The sequence below is a fragment of the Pseudochaenichthys georgianus genome, chromosome 3 (genome assembly GCF_902827115.2).
Source record: "Pseudochaenichthys georgianus chromosome 3, fPseGeo1.2, whole genome shotgun sequence".
NCBI classification, from domain to species: domain Eukaryota; kingdom Metazoa; phylum Chordata; class Actinopteri; order Perciformes; family Channichthyidae; genus Pseudochaenichthys; species Pseudochaenichthys georgianus.
Genome location: NC_047505.1, coordinates 37,763,112 through 37,781,404, shown reverse-complemented (window position 1 = coordinate 37,781,404; position 18,293 = coordinate 37,763,112). Strand labels below are relative to the sequence as shown.

Below are 18,293 nucleotides of genomic sequence, written 5' to 3'. Positions count from 1 at the left end.
GTCACACTGTATTCAGATTGTACAACTCACGGGCCAGGCCCATAGAGCCAAGCGCTCTGGGTGTGGGTGAAAGATCGCCCCCCCCCGCTTGGGACAGTATGTCCCTGCGTAGTGGGAGCTGCCATGGCTGCCTGCACAGCAGCTGATATATCTCCGCTAGCCAGTACATAGCTGGCCAGTGCGGAGCTATCAGAATAAGTGTGTGGCGTTGCTCTCTCACTCTGGCCAGAGTTGGGGGTATCAGAGCCAGGGGTGGGAACGCGTACAGAAGGCCCGGGGGCCAAGCGTGCGCGAGTGCATTTAGATCACGCATCGAAAAGAACAGCTGACACTGAGCGTTGTCTTTCGATGCGAACAGATCCACCGCGGCTCTGCCGTAACGCACCCACAGCTGGCTCACAATCCTTGGATGTAGAGTCCAGTCTGCATAAAGTGGTGTACCTCTGGACAGTAGATCTGCCCCGAGGTTCATCACTCCCGGTAGGTGCGTCGCTCTCAGAGAGAGGAGACGTCTACCGCTCCATAGGATCAGTTTGGCGCCAGTGTGTGTAACTGGAGAGAACGCAAACCCCCTTGGCGGTTAATATACGATATTGTGGTCGTATTGTCAGTCCTCACGAGGACGTGATGTCCCCTGAGGAAAGGCAGAAAGCGTCTTAGGGTGAGAAACACCGCTAAAAGCTCCAGGTAATTTATGTGCGCCCGCTGGAGGTCTCTGCTCCAGAGATCCTTCACCGGGCGACCTTCATAAATACCTCCCCAACCTGTCAGACATGCGTCCGTGGTGACCACTTTCCGTGAAAGGACAGCACCCATAGGCACGCCCCGTACTAGAAAAGTCGGGTGCAGCCAGTGGCGCAGTGCCATTACGCATTTCACAGTAACCATCACTCTCCGCGGGGCGCGCAGGGTTTAGTTTTAGGGCGGCCACCCAGCGCTGAAACTCCCTCATGTGTAAGGGTCCCAGTCGTACGACCAGGACGGCTGACGCCATGAGCCCCAGCAATCGCAGGCATGATCTGAAGAGAACATGTTTGCGCAGCTGGAAAAGAGCGAGACAAGCTCTGAAAGCTTTCACTCTTTCCGCTGACAAGCGAGCTGAAAAGGGCACCGAGTTCAGGCGTAAACCCAGGAAGAGTGCAGTCTGTGCTGGGCACAGCATGCTCTTCTCTGTGTTTATTATGAAACCCAGGTTGAGCAGGTGCTTTACGAGGACATTTGTCTGCGTAACAGCCTCCTGCTCCGACTGTGCGAGAAGCAGCCAGTCGTCCAGGTAGGTCGCCAGGCGAATACCCTATTGAAGCTATTGCGGCTTCCGTACATCGTACAAACACCCTTGGACTGAGAGACAGACCGAAGGGAAGTACTCTGTATTCATAACAGATCCCCTGAAATGCGAATCTCAGATATTTCCTGTGTGGGTAATATACTGGGATGTGAAAATACGCATCTTTCAGGTCGACTGATGTAAACCAGTCATTTTGTCACACGAGCCGCAGCAGAGATGTGTGAGTGAGCATTCTGAACTTATATCTTTTTAGATATTTGTTCAGAGCCCTCAAATCAAGTATTGGCCGAATTCCGTTCCCTCCCCGTTTGGGAACGAGGAAGTACTTGGAATAGAAGCCGCCCTGACTCTGCTCGGCGGGTACAATAGATATAGCCCTCTTTTCTAGGAGTAAGAGAATCTCTCTCTCCAGAATATGGGCTGACTCTCCTCGGGCCTGCAAATGCAGAATGCCCGAGAAGCGAGGGGGGGTGACGGTGACTTGGAGTCTGTAGCCCCGTGTTACTGTCTTGAAAGCTGCAGCCGGAACCGGAGATTTTCTAGGCCAGCTCGCCCTCGTCTCCAGCCTGGGGACTCGGGGCGGGCTGCGACCTCTGCGTCTTCGGTGCTTTAAACCGAGCAGGGTTCGAGCGAGGCAGCTTGGGCGAAGGACTGCTGCTGTGAAGGCAGCGGCTGGACCCTTCGAGGGAGGCAGAGGTGGAGTGCCTCGTCCTCCTTCTTTTTCGACTCACACCTCCTTTGCATGGAGGCGAGAGCGGAGCCGAAAATTCCCTCGGGAACGATGGGCATATCCAGCACATCTTCCTTTTCCCGGTCTGGGAGGTTTGTGAGGTTGAGCCATCTCGCTCTTTCCTGCACCACCATGATCCCCATTGCCTTGCCCGTGGCCTGGACGGCGGAGCGTTGGACACGGAGACACATGTCCGTGACCGCTGCCATCTCGTCCAGAGTGGCTGCCCCCGGGTTACCCGACAGGTCCTCGCAGAGCTCCGCTTGGTAAGCGGTTAGCAGCGAGGACACATTCAGGGCCCTGGCGGACAGCGGTGCGGCTTTGTAGGACCGTTCAGTCATTGTGGACTGAAAGCGGTCCGACTTTGCTGGCAGCGTGGGGTTCCTGCTTGGTGACGGGCCCATCCTCGGTAGGAGGTGGGCCGCTACCAGCGGTTCCATGGGCGGTATGCGGAGCAGGCCGAGCTTCTCCATTCCGTCACAGTCAAGGGAGGAGGCACCCCGGATTGGGACCTTGTTGCTGAAGGGCCGGTCTCTCCACGAGACCGACACCTCATCCAACATCTCTGGGAAGACCGGAAGGAGTTGCCTCTTCGTCCGCGCTGCTTGGGGAAAATGTTTCCCTTCGTAGCGGGACCTGGAGGTCTCCTTGGCCATTTCAGGCCACGGGGCGTTGAGTCTGGCCGCAGCGCGTTTGCACACGGCCTGCAGGTCCATGCTCAGACAGGGCGAAGCTGGTGTGCTATCGCCCGGGAGAGCAGCCCTCACTCCAGGCTTTGCAGCCTGAGCCGATGACATGAAGGTGTCCTCTTCTTGTTCATCCGACTCGGACAGGAGGAACGCCAAGGCGTCCTCTTCGTCCTCATCGTAGTCCAGCTCGAGGACATACTCCGCGGGTGAGACCATGGTGAGGTCTAACCGGGAGCCCCAGCTCGGTAAAGCGTGGGGTCCCGTTCCCGCGTGTCTTGCCGTCACCGGGTCCCGGCCTGCCAGGGCGCGGGATTCCGGTTCTGCAGCCATCGCAGATAATGAGCCCCAGACCGACACGGAGAGGGGTTCACTCTGCAGCGGACGCCCCCGCGTCTTGACTGCCGGCCGGCAGGTCAGTGGACATGGGGGGGTCCTGCTCCGACAGGCTAGCTTGGTGTGCTAGCCATCGGCGGAGGCTCTTCGCGGTGAAGCGGACACAATGTCCGCACGAGCCGGGGTTGTCGATAGCGCCTCGGGCGTGTTCCAGCCCGAGGCAGGACGAGCAGACCTGGTGTGTGTCTGTGCCCGAGATCTTCAACCCACAGCCGCAGAGTCGAGCCACACCAAGTCCCTGACTCCTCTGGTGTGAGGGAGAGAGGCGTCCATCTTGAGGGCCCGCTCTCAACAGGTAAGTTGGGAGAAAAAGGTGTTACCACCCTGTCCTTAATCCGGAGAAAAGGACAGTGTGGGTCTTTTATTCCCGGAGAATACTGACTGGTGTGACAGTATGTTCCTTTTTAATCCTCTTCCCCTCCGTGGGGAAGAGAAAGAAAAAAACGTCCTCGCTACCGTGGTGTCGATAGAGAGGGAGCGAGCTAGCAACAGGTGTGTTGCTAGCTTGAAAAAATCAGACCTACCTTACTTTCCGGGGAAGAGAAGGGCGAGGTCGATTTTAATACTAACTGGCGTTAGTATTACCGTCTTCCTGCAAAGCAGAAGGAGTAGCCGGCGAGCGCCCGTCGACCGAAATGGATATTTGGGTTCAGTCTGTGGACCGTTAAGCTTGTCCGGCTACTGTAGAGATGTGCTCTGAAGCGAGAAGAGGTGTTTGAATGACGCATGCGTCGTGGCGCAAGCTACTTATAGGGGGTGAATTCCCTGACGCTGACGTCAAGATCACCAGCCAATCAGGATTGGCGTAATGAGATTGATGCTTCCGTTTGCTCCGCGATGAGGCGCATCCCATAGTGAGACATCGAACGGAGTGTTATGAATGAGAACTCCATACTGCTTAACTGCTTACTAGTTTGCCTCAACCTCTGCTGTATCATAACATTTTTTTTCTTAATTGGTTTTGCCACCTCAAAACACTTAGATGGGACCAATTCATCTTTTGCTTGTTGACAGTTTCTGATTTTGTGGATGAGGAGTTTAATTCCCTCCAGCCTAACACAAGTGGCTCTGAGGTTTATGGTGTTCCTCGATCCAAAACACATCCGCATAATATGACAGTGAAAGCCACATTAAAGCATCTGTCACCCTTAAGATTTAATTAGCAACATGTGCCTTCCTCCACTCTGTCCATGCCTCTGAGCTGAGCTGCCTCCAGGCTACAAAAGTGGCCTCAGGGAAAAGGCCTCAGAGAAAAGACCAGTGTCAGACATAATTACACGCTTTTAGGAGATGTGACAGAAGGACGGACTGATAGATGCCAGGGTTCGTTGCTAATGAAGTCAATCCACATATAATGGTGTGGTTAAGGTTCTCAATCCACAGGACAATATTTTGTGTGGAAATGATCTGTATAAATGCAAATCAACATTGTTAAATCAATAATAAATCTACCATTTTGATTTCCTCACACAGGTTTCGAGCAGACAGTGAAATGTGCTCATGAGCGGTCTGTCCATCTCTTCATTGACTCTCTCATTAATAAAGACAAGCAGAGCATGGCCTACAGGTGCAGTGACAAAAGTGCTTTTGAAAAGGGGGTCTGTCTGGACTGCCGGAAGAATCGCTGCAACACGCTGGGCTACAACATCAGGAAGGTCCGCAGTAGCACCAGCAAGAGGCTCTACCTGAACACACGCTCTCGGATGCCTTACAAACGTATGAGGTTGTCCTCTTCATTTCAACCAATCAGCCTCAAGACACACTTATACATCCCTAATAGTCTTATATACTTCATCACTGTTGGTGTATTTATATCCTTAATATCAGTATATAAGTCTGGTGAGTCTTCTTCTCCTCCTTATCCCTTTCTTTCTTCTTCTCTGCAGTCTATCATTACCAGTTCAGGATCACGTGTGTCAACCAGATGGAGGAGATCGAGCCCTCTCTCACCATCTCCCTTACTGGAACAAAGGAGGAGAGTGGAGACCTCCCCATCACTATGTGAGTACAGTACCACCTCCCATCAGGCTTACATTACATCACATCCACGCTCAGTGTTCTGCCTTTGACACATGCAATATGCAGCTGTGCTCTCAACTCTATAAAGACACACATGGAAACAACTGGATCTGCTGCATGAAAGAGGACTATAAATGGGAATGATGGAGTGAATAATTTACTCAAGACCCTATTTCCTCACTGCGCTATCCTTCATGTTGTGTGTGTCCTCGAGCCTTAGGCAGACTGGTATAAGAAGAGGAAATGTGCTGCCCTGCTTTAGTTGCAGACCAACATTTTTTTTTGTAATAAAGAAATATGACAGCCTGCTGCAAGATGTTTCCCCGCTGTAATAATAATCTGTCAGTGTTATTTTTGTCTTCCTAATTAAACTGACAGCCCGGAAAAGATTTTGGGTAATAAGACGTACACCTTCCTGATCACCCTGGACAAAGACTTAGGGGACCTGATGTTGCTCAAACTGCACTGGGAGGGGTCGGCCATGTGGAAGAACATGTGGAACCGGGTGCAGACCATCATTCCCTGGGGAGGCCGGAGGGGGAAGCCTACGCTCAATGTGGGCAGGATCAGCGTCAAAGCAGGAGACACGCAGGAAAGGTATACACCACTGCAATACAAGCATTACTTCAATGTATAAATGAAAAATAATTGCTCAAGAATAGTTTGAAGGTGTTGCATTTGGATGCAAATATTGTACATTCCTCTCCCCTACATTAGTTTGACAGCTTTAGTTACCAGCAACTTGCAGATTGAGATTATTTATCCAAAATATAAATCAATTAATCAGTTATGATATGATAAATGGAGCTAGCCAGCTAGAATCTATATAATTCATTACAAATGGATTCATTTTAACATCAGTAGTTAAACCATGTAGAGTAAAATATCTGAAAAAAATCTAAAAGTATTTTCAACAAGAATTACAAATATTCAAAATGAAAAATGGCACCATATGGATGTGAATAACAATATATAAGTTCCATTATGGGAATATTTCTGACTGTTGCCTTAAGATATTAACAATACACTATGTTATAGCTAGTAAAACTGGAGAAAATAGTTAAACAAATATTGGCATTTGATTACAATTGATTGTTTTGAGAATGCGCACAGCTCATCAGGTTGTGTTTTTTTGATTGAGAATGTTACTCTGCAGAGTAAAGCTGTCATATAAATATTGGAGGAAAGTATTATATGACTTCTATGAGTATAGTGGGGCAGAAGTATAAATTAGTATACCATGACAATGTTCAAGTAAACTAAATTCATAAAAACTGTAGATTGAGAAATCCACTGTGCATAAGAGGTGGATCATTACTGATTAAGATTTACTGTTAAATGCATATATGTAAGACTGCCCCATATAATTGACTATTTGAGTAAACTGTGGCAGTTTTTCAATCATTACAATAACATGAAATACACATGAACACATTCCATAAAGAATAGACGGTTTTAGATACAAAAACAGTGTTGCAGTGTCCCTCTCTTGACACCTTCGCAGACTTGTAATGCCACCTAGTGGATTGTTTTGCACACACATAAGTTAAACTGTTTATCATGATGGACTCACCGCTCTCTGCTCACTTCACACCCACTTCTGTTTTTCAAGGACGTCTTTTTGTCCGATGAAAAATGATGGACAGCAGGTTGAAGTGTCCCAGGACAAAATGTTCGTGCGCTGTAAAGAAGACACACCAAAGCACCACAGAAGAAGACACCAAAACAGACACGTGGTTCCTTAACCTGGTGGGAGGATCTCTGATGGATGCCATTTCAAGTTCACAATTAGAGAAAACACTTTAAAGTTAGGCTGTGATAATTGAGTAAATAAGAAATTATAATATGCCTGGAAGATGTGGCACTGAATAAATAATGGTGATGTTTTAAAGAAGAATTCTGGGAAAGTTTTGCTAGGTGTGTTTAAAATATAACATGTTTTTGTGACTAAATTATTAAGTATTGCATAATGTAGTTTTAAGAACAATATTTACATGTATGTCTACATACATGAGAACTTTCAGGGAGTTGAAAGTTAAATTATTAACCAGACTGTGGACACTGAGTCATTCAATGACCTTTTGATGATGGAGAACGTAAATGTATGCTTGTGTGTCATATGTAAAATGACTCATTAACTAAAACAATCGTCTTGCCCAAAAAGTCATATAAATACATTTGTTTTTTCAAACTCAAACCAGAGCAATAAATAGCGTTAAAGAGCCTTTTTTTCTATTCTGTTGTGTGGTTGGTTTGTTGTTGTTGTCTTTAACCTCAGAAGCAGGATTAATCAAAGTAAACACAACTTCATGTCAGAACAGCCCGTCAGGCGATCAGATCCAAAAACCTGACTAATCACGGCTGTACTGAACTTTCAGGTGTAAATAATCATGACTGTAACATAAACAAAGTGTAGGAGGCAATCGAATCTGTAGAACAATCATAGTGGGCTTTTCAGAAAACAGTAAAGAAAAAGTATTGATCAACTCTGGTTTATTAATGCATTTCAAGTAGTTCAAAAGAAATAATATTTTTGCACAATAACTTTTCAAAGTAAGCAAAATGAGAAAAAAGAACAAAAAGGTAAATAAAAATAAAGACAATTGAAGACACTGTATAAAACACAGGAGACATTAAAATCAGACTCTAAACTATTTTGCATCACTTACACTCTAGTGCACATTTCCTTAAATTCAGAACATTTAAAAGACTGAACAACTTCCAGAGTATTTCCCCCTAACACCCAGTGTTCTCCACATCTTACCATATCAACAACAAAAGATAAAGATGATTTTGCAAAGCAGATCACACACGCAGAAAAGAAAATTAAAATGTGCCAAAGATAATGAAAAATACACCTTAAGACCCAATAAAAAGCACTGCCAGTAGCACCAGAAAGGAAAGGAAATCGGTAAATGGAGCGACACAGGATTGCATTGTAGTCTAGAATGCAGCACAGAGACATGAGTGAAGATTGAACATGGTTATGAAAGCAAGATTATTATTATTTCATGTACCCATTTGGGATAAAACATCGAAGGCATTTATCTGTGAAGAGGCTAACTTGTTTGCTGTTACTCTGCATAGAATCTATCTGAACGTCAACACAACATCCCGTCTCCCTGCACAGAAAACAACGCTGAGCCGTGCTCCATACAAATCTTTTGCAAGGATAAGAAAAAAAAGATCTGTCTTTGCTTTACCAAGTTTATCCCAAGTATACATATAGATATATATATATATATATATATATATATATATATATTTCTCATGCCAATAACTCGACTCCACTCTCATTCATACATCAGTGAAAACTCCATTTAAGCCGGGCAATAGAAGACTTTGTATACAAGTAGATACAAATTAATATCTCTTATATGAAAATGTGTGTTTGTAACATTTGGTTTTCATGCCGATATATGACAATCATCCCTTACATTTCCCCTTATGATTACCTTACACTGCCAAGCCCTAAACCACAACACTTCCAATATGTATTTCCACTTCAGCAGTCCAGGTTGATAACAGTGCTTGGACAAACTGCCAGCTGATGCATGATTTCAGCCTCGATAAAAATCACTGATACTTCGCTAACTTCAGTCACACTGCCCCGAATAGGCACATTTTAAATGCAATTACACAAACCAAGAGGATGTGACAATGGTAACAGAATTCCTTGAGGAAATCAAGACCAGTAGGAAAGTAAAAGACAGAAGAGCTGACACACAATGATTGATCGCTCTGTGAACAGTTGCAAGAGAGTAACAATATAATTAGAAGCTCTACGTTTCCTCAATGGATTAAATTCCTCAACATATACAAATAATCTGAACTGCAAGTAAAATCAATAAAAGCTAAATCACATTTAAACCAGAAACATGTCTCATTAAGAGGATTCAACTGCTGTTGAGTGGTTTTAACATATTTTGTCATTTCGTAAAACAACTGCCAGTGTGTGCAATGTAAGAGGTGTACATGAAAGAAGTGAAAAGGTGGGCAGGACATTGTGGGACACTTTTTTTTCTGTAATAGCTTCTTATATATGCATATCTCTTTGTTCCAAGCGTTACACACTTTCCTTGTTGCTTCAACTATTCCGACTAGCAAAAAGTTGAGTGTGACGAATCAGAGCCAAAGCAACAAGTCCAGAAAAAACGGCTATGACAGAAAAAAAGCGTGTTCCAATCAGGATGATAAAAGCTATTCTCTCACCATATATGTCATCCCCAGACTGTATCTCTATGTAAACGCAGCTGCAAAACCATATGACACGAATATACAGACCAGATAATCAATCTCCCCTCCATCGGATAACAGATGACAAAATAATCTCGTTAAGCTCCTTTTTTTACATTCTTTTCATACAACCTGTCTTCTAAATCCTGTGGCAGCTAGCGTGGACCCTTATATACAGCCGTCAGCCAGGAGGGACTTTACCCTGAAATATGCATGCAGCCATCTTCTTCACTAAATACACTTGTTTGCTATTGTTTTATTAATCCTGAGAAGGTGAACTAAAACAGTAAATAATCTTCATTATAAAGAATTTCATTTGAAACTAAAATAAACCTACTGCCACATATGAACGATTGCACGCTAGAAGAACATGAGAAATTAAACGAAAACTTGATGGTGCTTTGAGCTTTTCAAACAATCTATTAACATTGGCAAACGATGTGTTTTTCTGTTTAAATGTGTCATTGCTGTTTTTGATGGCAGTAAATACCTATGGGACTTGCAGTGCTGCCATCGTGCTGAAGATGGCAGCACTTCGGAGTGGAAGAACAGGAAAAGAAAAAAGAGGGAGCACAGATCAAGGACAGAGGAAGGACTCTTACACAAGCTGCTTCACTCTCCTTCATTCTGATAGAAAACAAAACACGTTCAAAGATTAAGATCACATAACAAAGATCAGTGAATTTCTGCTCCTGTTTTTCCTTGGAAAAGTTATTTATTTACTATAAAAGCTGTGTGAACCACTGCTATTCTGGCTCTTCGAGCAGAGGTGTTTGTTAGGCCCAAAAAAAAAACTTTGGGCTTTGTTCAGTGAAATCGATCCATTTGCAAGATCTTTGAATAGGTTGTTAAGGTAACTCTTTGGAGTGAAGTGCTCCTACTGTAGGCACTAGGAAGACCCAAGACAAAGAGCAGAGCCGGTTCTCAGCGTCTCATTTGGCCCATCTGATAGTTCTCTCTGGGCTGGCGGTGGTGGCGCTGGCCCTGGCCCTGGCCCTGAGGCAGAGCCTGCTGCTGCGCCTGCTGCTGCCTCCTCCTCTTCAGCGTACCTACAGGACAGCAACATCAAATTGGTGAAGGTAATACAAAATAGTCTATGTCCTTAAAATGTACACATCAGCCACAAAAGGACCATTTGCAAATGCAATTCTTGAAGACATTTTTTCCTCGTTTTTTTCCCAAACATGTGCAATTTCCGGCGCTGCTCCCCGGGCGCTGTTCAAAATGGCAGCCCACTGCTCCTAACACTAGGATGGGTCAAATGCAAAGAAACAATTTCCCCACGGGGATTAATAAAGTATATCAATATCAATATCAATTTCACTAAAACCTCACAATTTAATTGAATTAGTATATCATATTTTAAATTAAATAGTAAGATTGAGACTTGATGCATGTGTTGAGGAAGTGTTAAGTGTGAAGCATAAGACTGTATAAATCAGATTTGGATGATGGTGTGATAATGTGTTGTATGAGCGTTTATGAATGGATGTATTTATCATTATTCATCAAGACTGTTCTCCTTTTTGATTCTTAAATTATTAAGGAAATATTTTTTTAAAACTACATTTTCTTCAAGAATTTAACATGACATACAAATGGACATTTAGTTGGTGAAGTATTCTTTTAAGCTGCACTCAACAATCTAAAGTGTGTGCATATTACCATACATGTAAATATAAAACATGTACTGTACCTGGCAGTGGCTTTGGAGGGGGCAGTTTGGGGTTGCTGCTGGGCGTGTGGACGCTGCAGATCTTGATGAAGCCGGCCATCAGCATAATCAAAGCAATGCCCATCAAGAGCACCGCCCACCAGTGAGCCTGTAAAACAATAATATTTTAACGGATGTCTAAATACAGGCATATAAATAGTTTTTAATGTGTCATTAGGTTGACAAATCGTTGCTGATCAAGACACTCACCACTATCCACTCTGCAATATTTTCATAGAGTTCTGCATTGAAAATGGCTTTCTTCAGCCTTGCCAGAGGCCCGTCAGCGTCCACCAGACGACACCTCATGAACACATCACAGTAGCCCTTAAAGTCGTTGCAGGGGGAGCCGGGCTGCAGCGTGGTGGTCTTCTTGTTGAAGAATTGGGTCCATTTTTCTGAGCCTGTGCTGCTGCAGGTGGTGGGCTTCACTGAGGGCAGAGGGAGAGGGAGTCACCACTGAGATTCATACTCTAACTCTATAAGAATAACTTAAAAATAAAACCTTCATTTGAAATGACCGAGAACAAAAAGTCAAACTAAGTCATTAAGATCATATTAATAATACAGTGATTGTGTTCCAGACTGTCACTTACTTTTATCCATGCAGCACACGTGGCACAGCTCAGCGGCCTCATCCTCGCTTTCTTCCATGGCACAGGTGCAGACCTCCAGACCGTACTTCTCACAAATGGATCCAGAGCACACCTGGTCCAAACAATAAATAGTTTAAAAAGAGTTCACAAACAGCACATACCAGACACGAAAAAGCAAGAGGTCAATAAACATACCCCATTGAGGCAGACTTGTGTTTCCGAATGGCAGGAGGTGAAGTTAGCCTTTGGTTCGGATGAAGGACACAGAGGAGTAGCTCCGTTGCACGTTCCCTGTTGGGCGCACTCCGACTCCACTCTGCACTCGGCATTTGAGCCCTTGAAGGAACACTCCGGTGTGCAACAGGGGCCTTGGCTGGGACTGCGGAAAAATAATTACAAATGTGCAATCAATGCTATGCTGAGAACCCTTACCCTAGCAATACTTGTGCCAAATACACCAACTACAGGCCTGTATAGAGACATGCTGATCACAACTGACCTGCAGATTTTGCCAGGTTGGAGTTTGCATTTTTTGCCCTCCCCTTCATTGGCGTTATAGCAGCAGGGGTCACCACACTGATCACTGTAGCCGCAGTCGCACTCTTCTCCTTCTTCCACTAGTCCGTTACCGCAGATCGGCTGACCAGACTCTGTACACACAGACACAACAGCATGAAGACATCATCTCTCCCACACACTGAGCAGGGATGCAAACTCATCAGGTATGAAAAAGGTGACAAGGATCCGAGCCCCCCGACCCCATTGAATATCGGCTTTAAAATTAGGAATAACAGATGATTTTAGCAGTCAGAAGAACAACTAAAGCAGCAGTGTTAATAAGAACAGAAACGCCAAAGAGTCACATCTAATATAAATATATATAAAAGCATTTATGGTGTAAAGTAACTAAGTTCATAAACTCAAGTACTATTATTGGGTACAATTTTGAGATACTTGTACTTTATTTAAGTATTTCAATGTTTCTTTTGCTACTTTGTACTTCTACTCCATTACAGTTCAGAGATACATGGTGTACTTTTACTGCACTACATGTACTTAATCCCTTTAGTTACTTTACAGATGTGGATGAATGATGTGAAATATAATCAAGTGTTAAATCAGACTTTAGTTCCACCTGGAGTAAATCCACAAGCTACCCTGCAGTATACAAAGTCATTCAAACTAGCTGCACCTTTACCAGCTTTGAGAACACTTTCATGATCAATCATTATAAAACATATCATATATATTATTCTGAAATGGACCAATCTGCACAATGACTACTTTTACTGTCGCTACTTTTACTATATTTTGATGATAATACTTTTCTACTTTCCCTTGAGGAACATTTTGAATGCAGTACTTTTACTGTAACAGCGTATTCCTACACTCTGGTGCTTCTAGTACAAGACCTGAGTACTTCTACTTTTACTGTCGCTACTTTAACTATCTTTTGATGATAATACTTTTATACTTTTATTTGAGGAACATTTTGATTGCAGGATTGTTCCTACATTCTGGTACTTCTACTTTTACTCAAGTACAAGATATATACTTATACCACGTCCGTTTATAGCCTATGAAAAAAACTTAGAAAACGAAGGCTAAAGCTAACGTTAGCAGATAGTGACAATGTATGCTAGTTAGCTAGCTCAACGATTCCTTAAATAATATTGCAACAGAAAAACTTTTCAGTGCACATCACGCACTGCCACTCCGACAGGGAGCTCTGCTCTGAACACCTGAACGGCCCGTTCTAACAGCTGTTCACCAGCGGTCCAGTCTGTGCCACAGTGACACCGGACAACACAGTTAATATTAACGAACGCACCCGTAGGAAATGTAGCTGCTGAAGCTAGACACTCATCGCGGAGCAGCAGAGCCGACAGGCAGGAAGACTCGAGCACACAGCTCGCGCTTCATTATCATATATAAAAAAAGAACACCATGCGTGTCATGATGGCACATAACAGCTTGCGGCCGCAGATTACTCTGGGTCCCAGACCCCCCCATACCCCAACAATATTTTTATTGCAGATCTACATGAATCACACAAACGACCTATTTTGGATTCAAAACGGCGAATTTCGCCAAAAGGTGACAAGTTTGCATCCCTGCTGAGAAAGAGAAATACGATGGTTAGAGAGAACTTACCAACAAAACAGGAATCTCTCTTCTTCGTCAGAACAGCACTTATATTGCGGATGCTGCAGATAGAGAACTTGTTGTTGTTGAGCTTGTCCCCTGATGTGGCTCTGGCGTACATGATGTAGTTGCCCTGCTCCTTTTTATCCTGCGACTTAGACTCTCCAGGGGTGCATTCAAGCCCGGAGTCATGCTGTGAAACAGGAGGCAGGGAGAGGACAGAAGGCAGAGAGACTTGAGAGACAGAAGAATATATTGCAAAACTTGACATGTGAAATACTTGCACTGACAAAGGCATCCGTTTTAAATCATAGTACTTACAGGAGAGCCAAAGTTGTGCCCAACCTCATGAGCGAAGGTAATGTGTGAGACCTTGGGAGGGACGTGGGAGGCGTAGTTCTGCACAGTGATGATGCCAGTGTTCAGAGACTTCCTCTTTCCGTCAGAGTACAGCTTGCTCTTCTCACAGATGCCCCCAGAACTTCCTGTTGCAGGAGAATAAACAACATGAGCAAAATGGATTATCATACAATTCAATAATAAACCAGTTCTCATTCATAACACTCCGTTCGATGTCTCACTATGGGATGCGCCTCATCGCGGAGCAAACGGAAGCATCAATCTCATTACGCCAATCCTGATTGGCTGGTGATCTTGACGTCAACGTCAGGGGAAATCACCCCCTATAAGTAGCCTGCGCCACAACGCATGCGTCATTCAAACACCTCTTCTCGCTTCAGAGCACATCTCTAATGGTAGCCGGGCTAGCTTAACAGTCCACAGACTGAACCAAAGCTAATTTTCGGTCGACGGGCGTTAGCCGGCTACCCTATTCTGCCTCGCAGAAGAGTATGGTACTAACACACCAGTTAGTATTATAGTCAACCTCGCCGTTCTTCCTCTGGAGTTAAGGTAAGGTTTTGACTTCAAGTTAGCAACACACCCGTTGCTAGCTTGTGTTTTTTTCCCCTCACTGCCGACACCACGGTAGCGAGGACGTTTTTTTCTTCTCTCTTCCACGGAGGAGAAAAGGATTACAGGAATATTACCACACCAGGCAATATCCTTTGAGAAAAAAGACCCACGCTGTCCTTTCTTCCCCGGATTAAAGACAGATCGGTAACACTTTTTTTCTCGACGTACCTGTTACGAGCGGGCCCTCCACGCCTCACGGCGAACGAGATGGACGCCTCTCTCCCTCACACCAGAGGAGTCAGGAATTCGGAGGCTCGGCGCTGCGGTTGCGGGTTGAAAGTGTCAGCTTTTAGCGGTGTTCGGGGGATATATCAGTTGTTGTGCGGGCAGCCATGGCAGCCCCCACCACGCAGGGACAGATTGTCTCAAGCGGGGGGGGAGATCCTTCACCCACGCCCAGAGCGCGGGGCACTATGGGCCTGACCCGTGAGTGGTACAATCTGAATACAGTGGGACTCCCTCAGAAGGTGATAAACACTATTCAGAGTGCGAGAGCTTCCTCCACCAGGTCTCTTTACGACTGTAAGTGGAGGGTGTTTGAGGAGTGGTGCCTTCAAGAAGGACACATCTCTTTTCAATGTCCTGTCGGGGTGATTTTATCATTTCTACAGGACTTGATCGAAAGACACAGAGCTTTCTCCACGATCAAGGTGTACCTGGCTGCTATTGCTGCATGCCATGTGGGCTTTGAGGGTAAGACGGCTAGCCAACATCCTTTGGTTTGCCGTTTTATGAAGGGAGCGCGCAGGCTCCTCCCTGTCTCCAGGTCGCTGGTGCCCTTATGGGACCTGGCAGTGGTTTTAAATGGGCTCAAAATGACCCCATTTGAACCCCTGGAAGGAGCTGACATGAAACATCTGTCACTCAAGACAGTGCTGTTACTGGCCCTGGCATCCGCCAAGCGGGTCAGAGATATCCATGCACTGTCTGTACATCCTTCATGCACTCAGTTCGCCCCAGGGCAAACGACAGTGTTGTTGAAACCCAACCCTGCCTTTACACCAAAGGTGGTTGGTTCATGTACCCCAATTGACATTGAGGCATTTCCTCCGCAGCTGGTTTCCTCCGGGGAGCAGCAGCAGGATCTGTTGTGTCCAGTCCGGGCTTTACACACATATATGGACAGATCAAAAGAGCTTCGTCTTAATGACCAACTCTTCGTGTCCTGGGCTAAACCTCACAAGGGTAAGCCTGTTACTAAGCAACGACTATCCCACTGGATCGTGGAGGCGATTGCTTTGGCCTATACGAGTCAGAATCTGCAAGCACCTTCGGGTCTGCGGGCTCACTCGACTCGGGGCCTGGCTACATCCTGGGCTTTGTTCAAGGGTGTTTCCATCCAAGATATCTGTGCAGCGGCAAGCTGGTCCTCGCCGCTCACTTTTGTCCGCTTTTACAGGCTAGACGTCTCCGCTCCAAGCGTGGCCCGAGCAGTGCTGGGCACCTTGTTGAGTCGGGACTCTACCTGTTAAATTCTGGTTGATCTTCGAGATAAGCTCGTCTGGCAATACGGGAGCTACAATTTCCCATAGTGAGACATCGAACGGAGTGTTATGAATGAGAACTATAGGTTACTTACGTAACCCGAGGCCTCAGAGTAACATGAAGTGAGATGTCTCACCAGACGGCCCTCCTTGCTATGGTGAAGCGAGAAGAGGTGCTTATTTTGAATGACGCATGCGTCGTGGCGCAAGCTACTTATAGGGGGTGATTTCCCCTGACGTTGACGTCAAGATCACCAGCCAATCAGGATTGGCGTAATGAGATTGATGCTTCTGTTTGCTCCGCGATGAGGCGCATCCCATAGTGAGACATCTCACTTCATGTTACTCTGAGACTGGGGTTACGTAAGTAACCTATAGATTTCACAGAGAGTACCATTTATAATTTAACCCCTGGTTAATTTACTGTTGTAGATATGGTGTTAAGAGTTAGTTAAAGTGATCATTTAAGTCCTTCAGTACTGTGAATGATATAACATTTATAATGTATTAAACAATTTGAATGAACAATAGAAACCACTTGCAGTCAACAATAAGCATGCCTGCAGTGCTGCAGTTCTTTCACTAATCCATAAAGCCAGTCACAAGGAGGCAACTTCAGCTTCTAGCCACACAGAAACAAGGACAAGACATCAGAGCACTTAGACTTAGAGCAATAAACAACGTGTCCATTATGTGTCAGTGCACTGAGTATGGATGTACATTGTATGTTGTTCACTGCGCGCGCGCGCGTGCGCGTGCGTGCGTGCGTGCGTGTGTGTGTGTGTTCTTGTTTAGCTCCTCCACTGAAGCAACAAAACAGCTGGTCACATTAAATGTGATACACGTTAGTTGTGCTTGGCCAGTATCCCTCCCTTTGTTCAGAAAATAGCACACAGCTCACTGCGGCACTTCCTCCTCTGTCTCTTATCCTCAATCGATTCTTTCCGCTTACAGCATTGCCCATTTGTCTGTATTGATTGTCTGTGTTTGTTGCTGTATTCTTCATGATGAGAAGGTGGTGTCTGAACTTATTCAAAGCAGTAGAAGGGGGAGGCCTACATAACTTTCATACATACATACATGTTGTGTAGGACTGAATGATTAATCGATTTGAAATCGAAATCGCGATTTGAAATGATGCGATTATCAAATCTCAAAGCCTGCAATGTTTTTGTTCTTCTTGTGTGTCAGTCATCCACACCAGTCAGAAGTGCTGTGCTCCACATGTACCAGCCATTGTTAACCAATCAGAAGCGGCCCATGATAGAAGGTGATAGACAGATTGATCCAATCACCTGCCAAGTATTTTTGAAAGTGCCTGCCCGTTCCAAATGGCTTCCAATGGAGCTTTCCTAGATCTGAGTCAGGTTAGTAATGCTCCATCACATGTTCTACATCTATTACAGCGTGAATCTTAAACTGAAGCTTGACTTTAAAGCAACCCAACGGAAGTTTCATGTAAGTTTAGTCATTTCACTCGTAGCTCGGGCTGCGGGTGTGCTAGAGACGGGAGCATGTTGATGCGACCTTCCTAGCCGGAGATATTGCCGCATTTTACAATAAACTTCCGTTGTGTCGCTTAAAAACAAATATCGCAAATCGAATCGCAATCGCAATATTTGTCAGAAAAATCGCAATTAGATTTTTTCCCAAAGTTGTGCCTGTGAGCAAATAACCAGTTTATACAGGATTTTTTTAAGCAAGTGCACATTGTTGGTTCTAATGGAGGAGGAGGTATTCACTCAAATTAAAACATATACACTACAGCATTTAAAGTTAAACTTGCATACTAACCAGTTGTTGGACACTGACTACTGATACTAAATTGTAAACTCAGTACAGATCATATACTCATGCCAATGCTGCTTTTTCATTATTCAAATCAATTTCAGGTACTTTAGTTCAGAGGCCATTAAAGTCCTGTTTCTCTCACTGCACCCAAGTCTAACTAAAATAACCAGTTGTTATGACTCAAACATAGATGAAATGTTATCAGTGTGACTGTTTAATCACTTCTTCTTTGT

At 44.9% G+C, this 18,293-nt stretch overlaps 2 protein-coding genes across 2 annotated transcripts in view; one reads left to right on the top strand and one right to left on the bottom strand.

Annotated features, from left to right (window-relative positions):
- The window catches only part of lipca (lipase, hepatic a), a 33,086-nt gene extending 26,222 nt beyond the window's left edge, over positions 1 to 6,864 (top strand). The window contains exons 6-9 of the mRNA XM_034078522.1: positions 4,574 to 4,816; positions 4,987 to 5,101; positions 5,498 to 5,716; positions 6,732 to 6,864. Of these exons, the coding sequence (XP_033934413.1) occupies positions 4,574 to 4,816; positions 4,987 to 5,101; positions 5,498 to 5,716; positions 6,732 to 6,864 (710 nt within the window). The remainder of the gene's footprint in view (positions 1 to 4,573; positions 4,817 to 4,986; positions 5,102 to 5,497; positions 5,717 to 6,731) is intronic.
- Positions 6,865 to 7,595: 731 nt separating this feature from the next.
- Positions 7,596 to 18,293, bottom strand: part of adam10a (ADAM metallopeptidase domain 10a) — a 29,018-nt gene continuing 18,320 nt past the window's right edge. Inside the window, exons 9-16 of the mRNA XM_034111907.1 lie at positions 14,132 to 14,295; positions 13,820 to 14,003; positions 12,165 to 12,315; positions 11,861 to 12,044; positions 11,666 to 11,777; positions 11,280 to 11,500; positions 11,052 to 11,178; positions 7,596 to 10,404 (exon numbers count right to left, since the gene is read on the bottom strand). Of these exons, the coding sequence (XP_033967798.1) occupies positions 10,280 to 10,404; positions 11,052 to 11,178; positions 11,280 to 11,500; positions 11,666 to 11,777; positions 11,861 to 12,044; positions 12,165 to 12,315; positions 13,820 to 14,003; positions 14,132 to 14,295 (1,268 nt within the window). The 3' untranslated portion in view covers positions 7,596 to 10,279. The remainder of the gene's footprint in view (positions 10,405 to 11,051; positions 11,179 to 11,279; positions 11,501 to 11,665; positions 11,778 to 11,860; positions 12,045 to 12,164; positions 12,316 to 13,819; positions 14,004 to 14,131; positions 14,296 to 18,293) is intronic.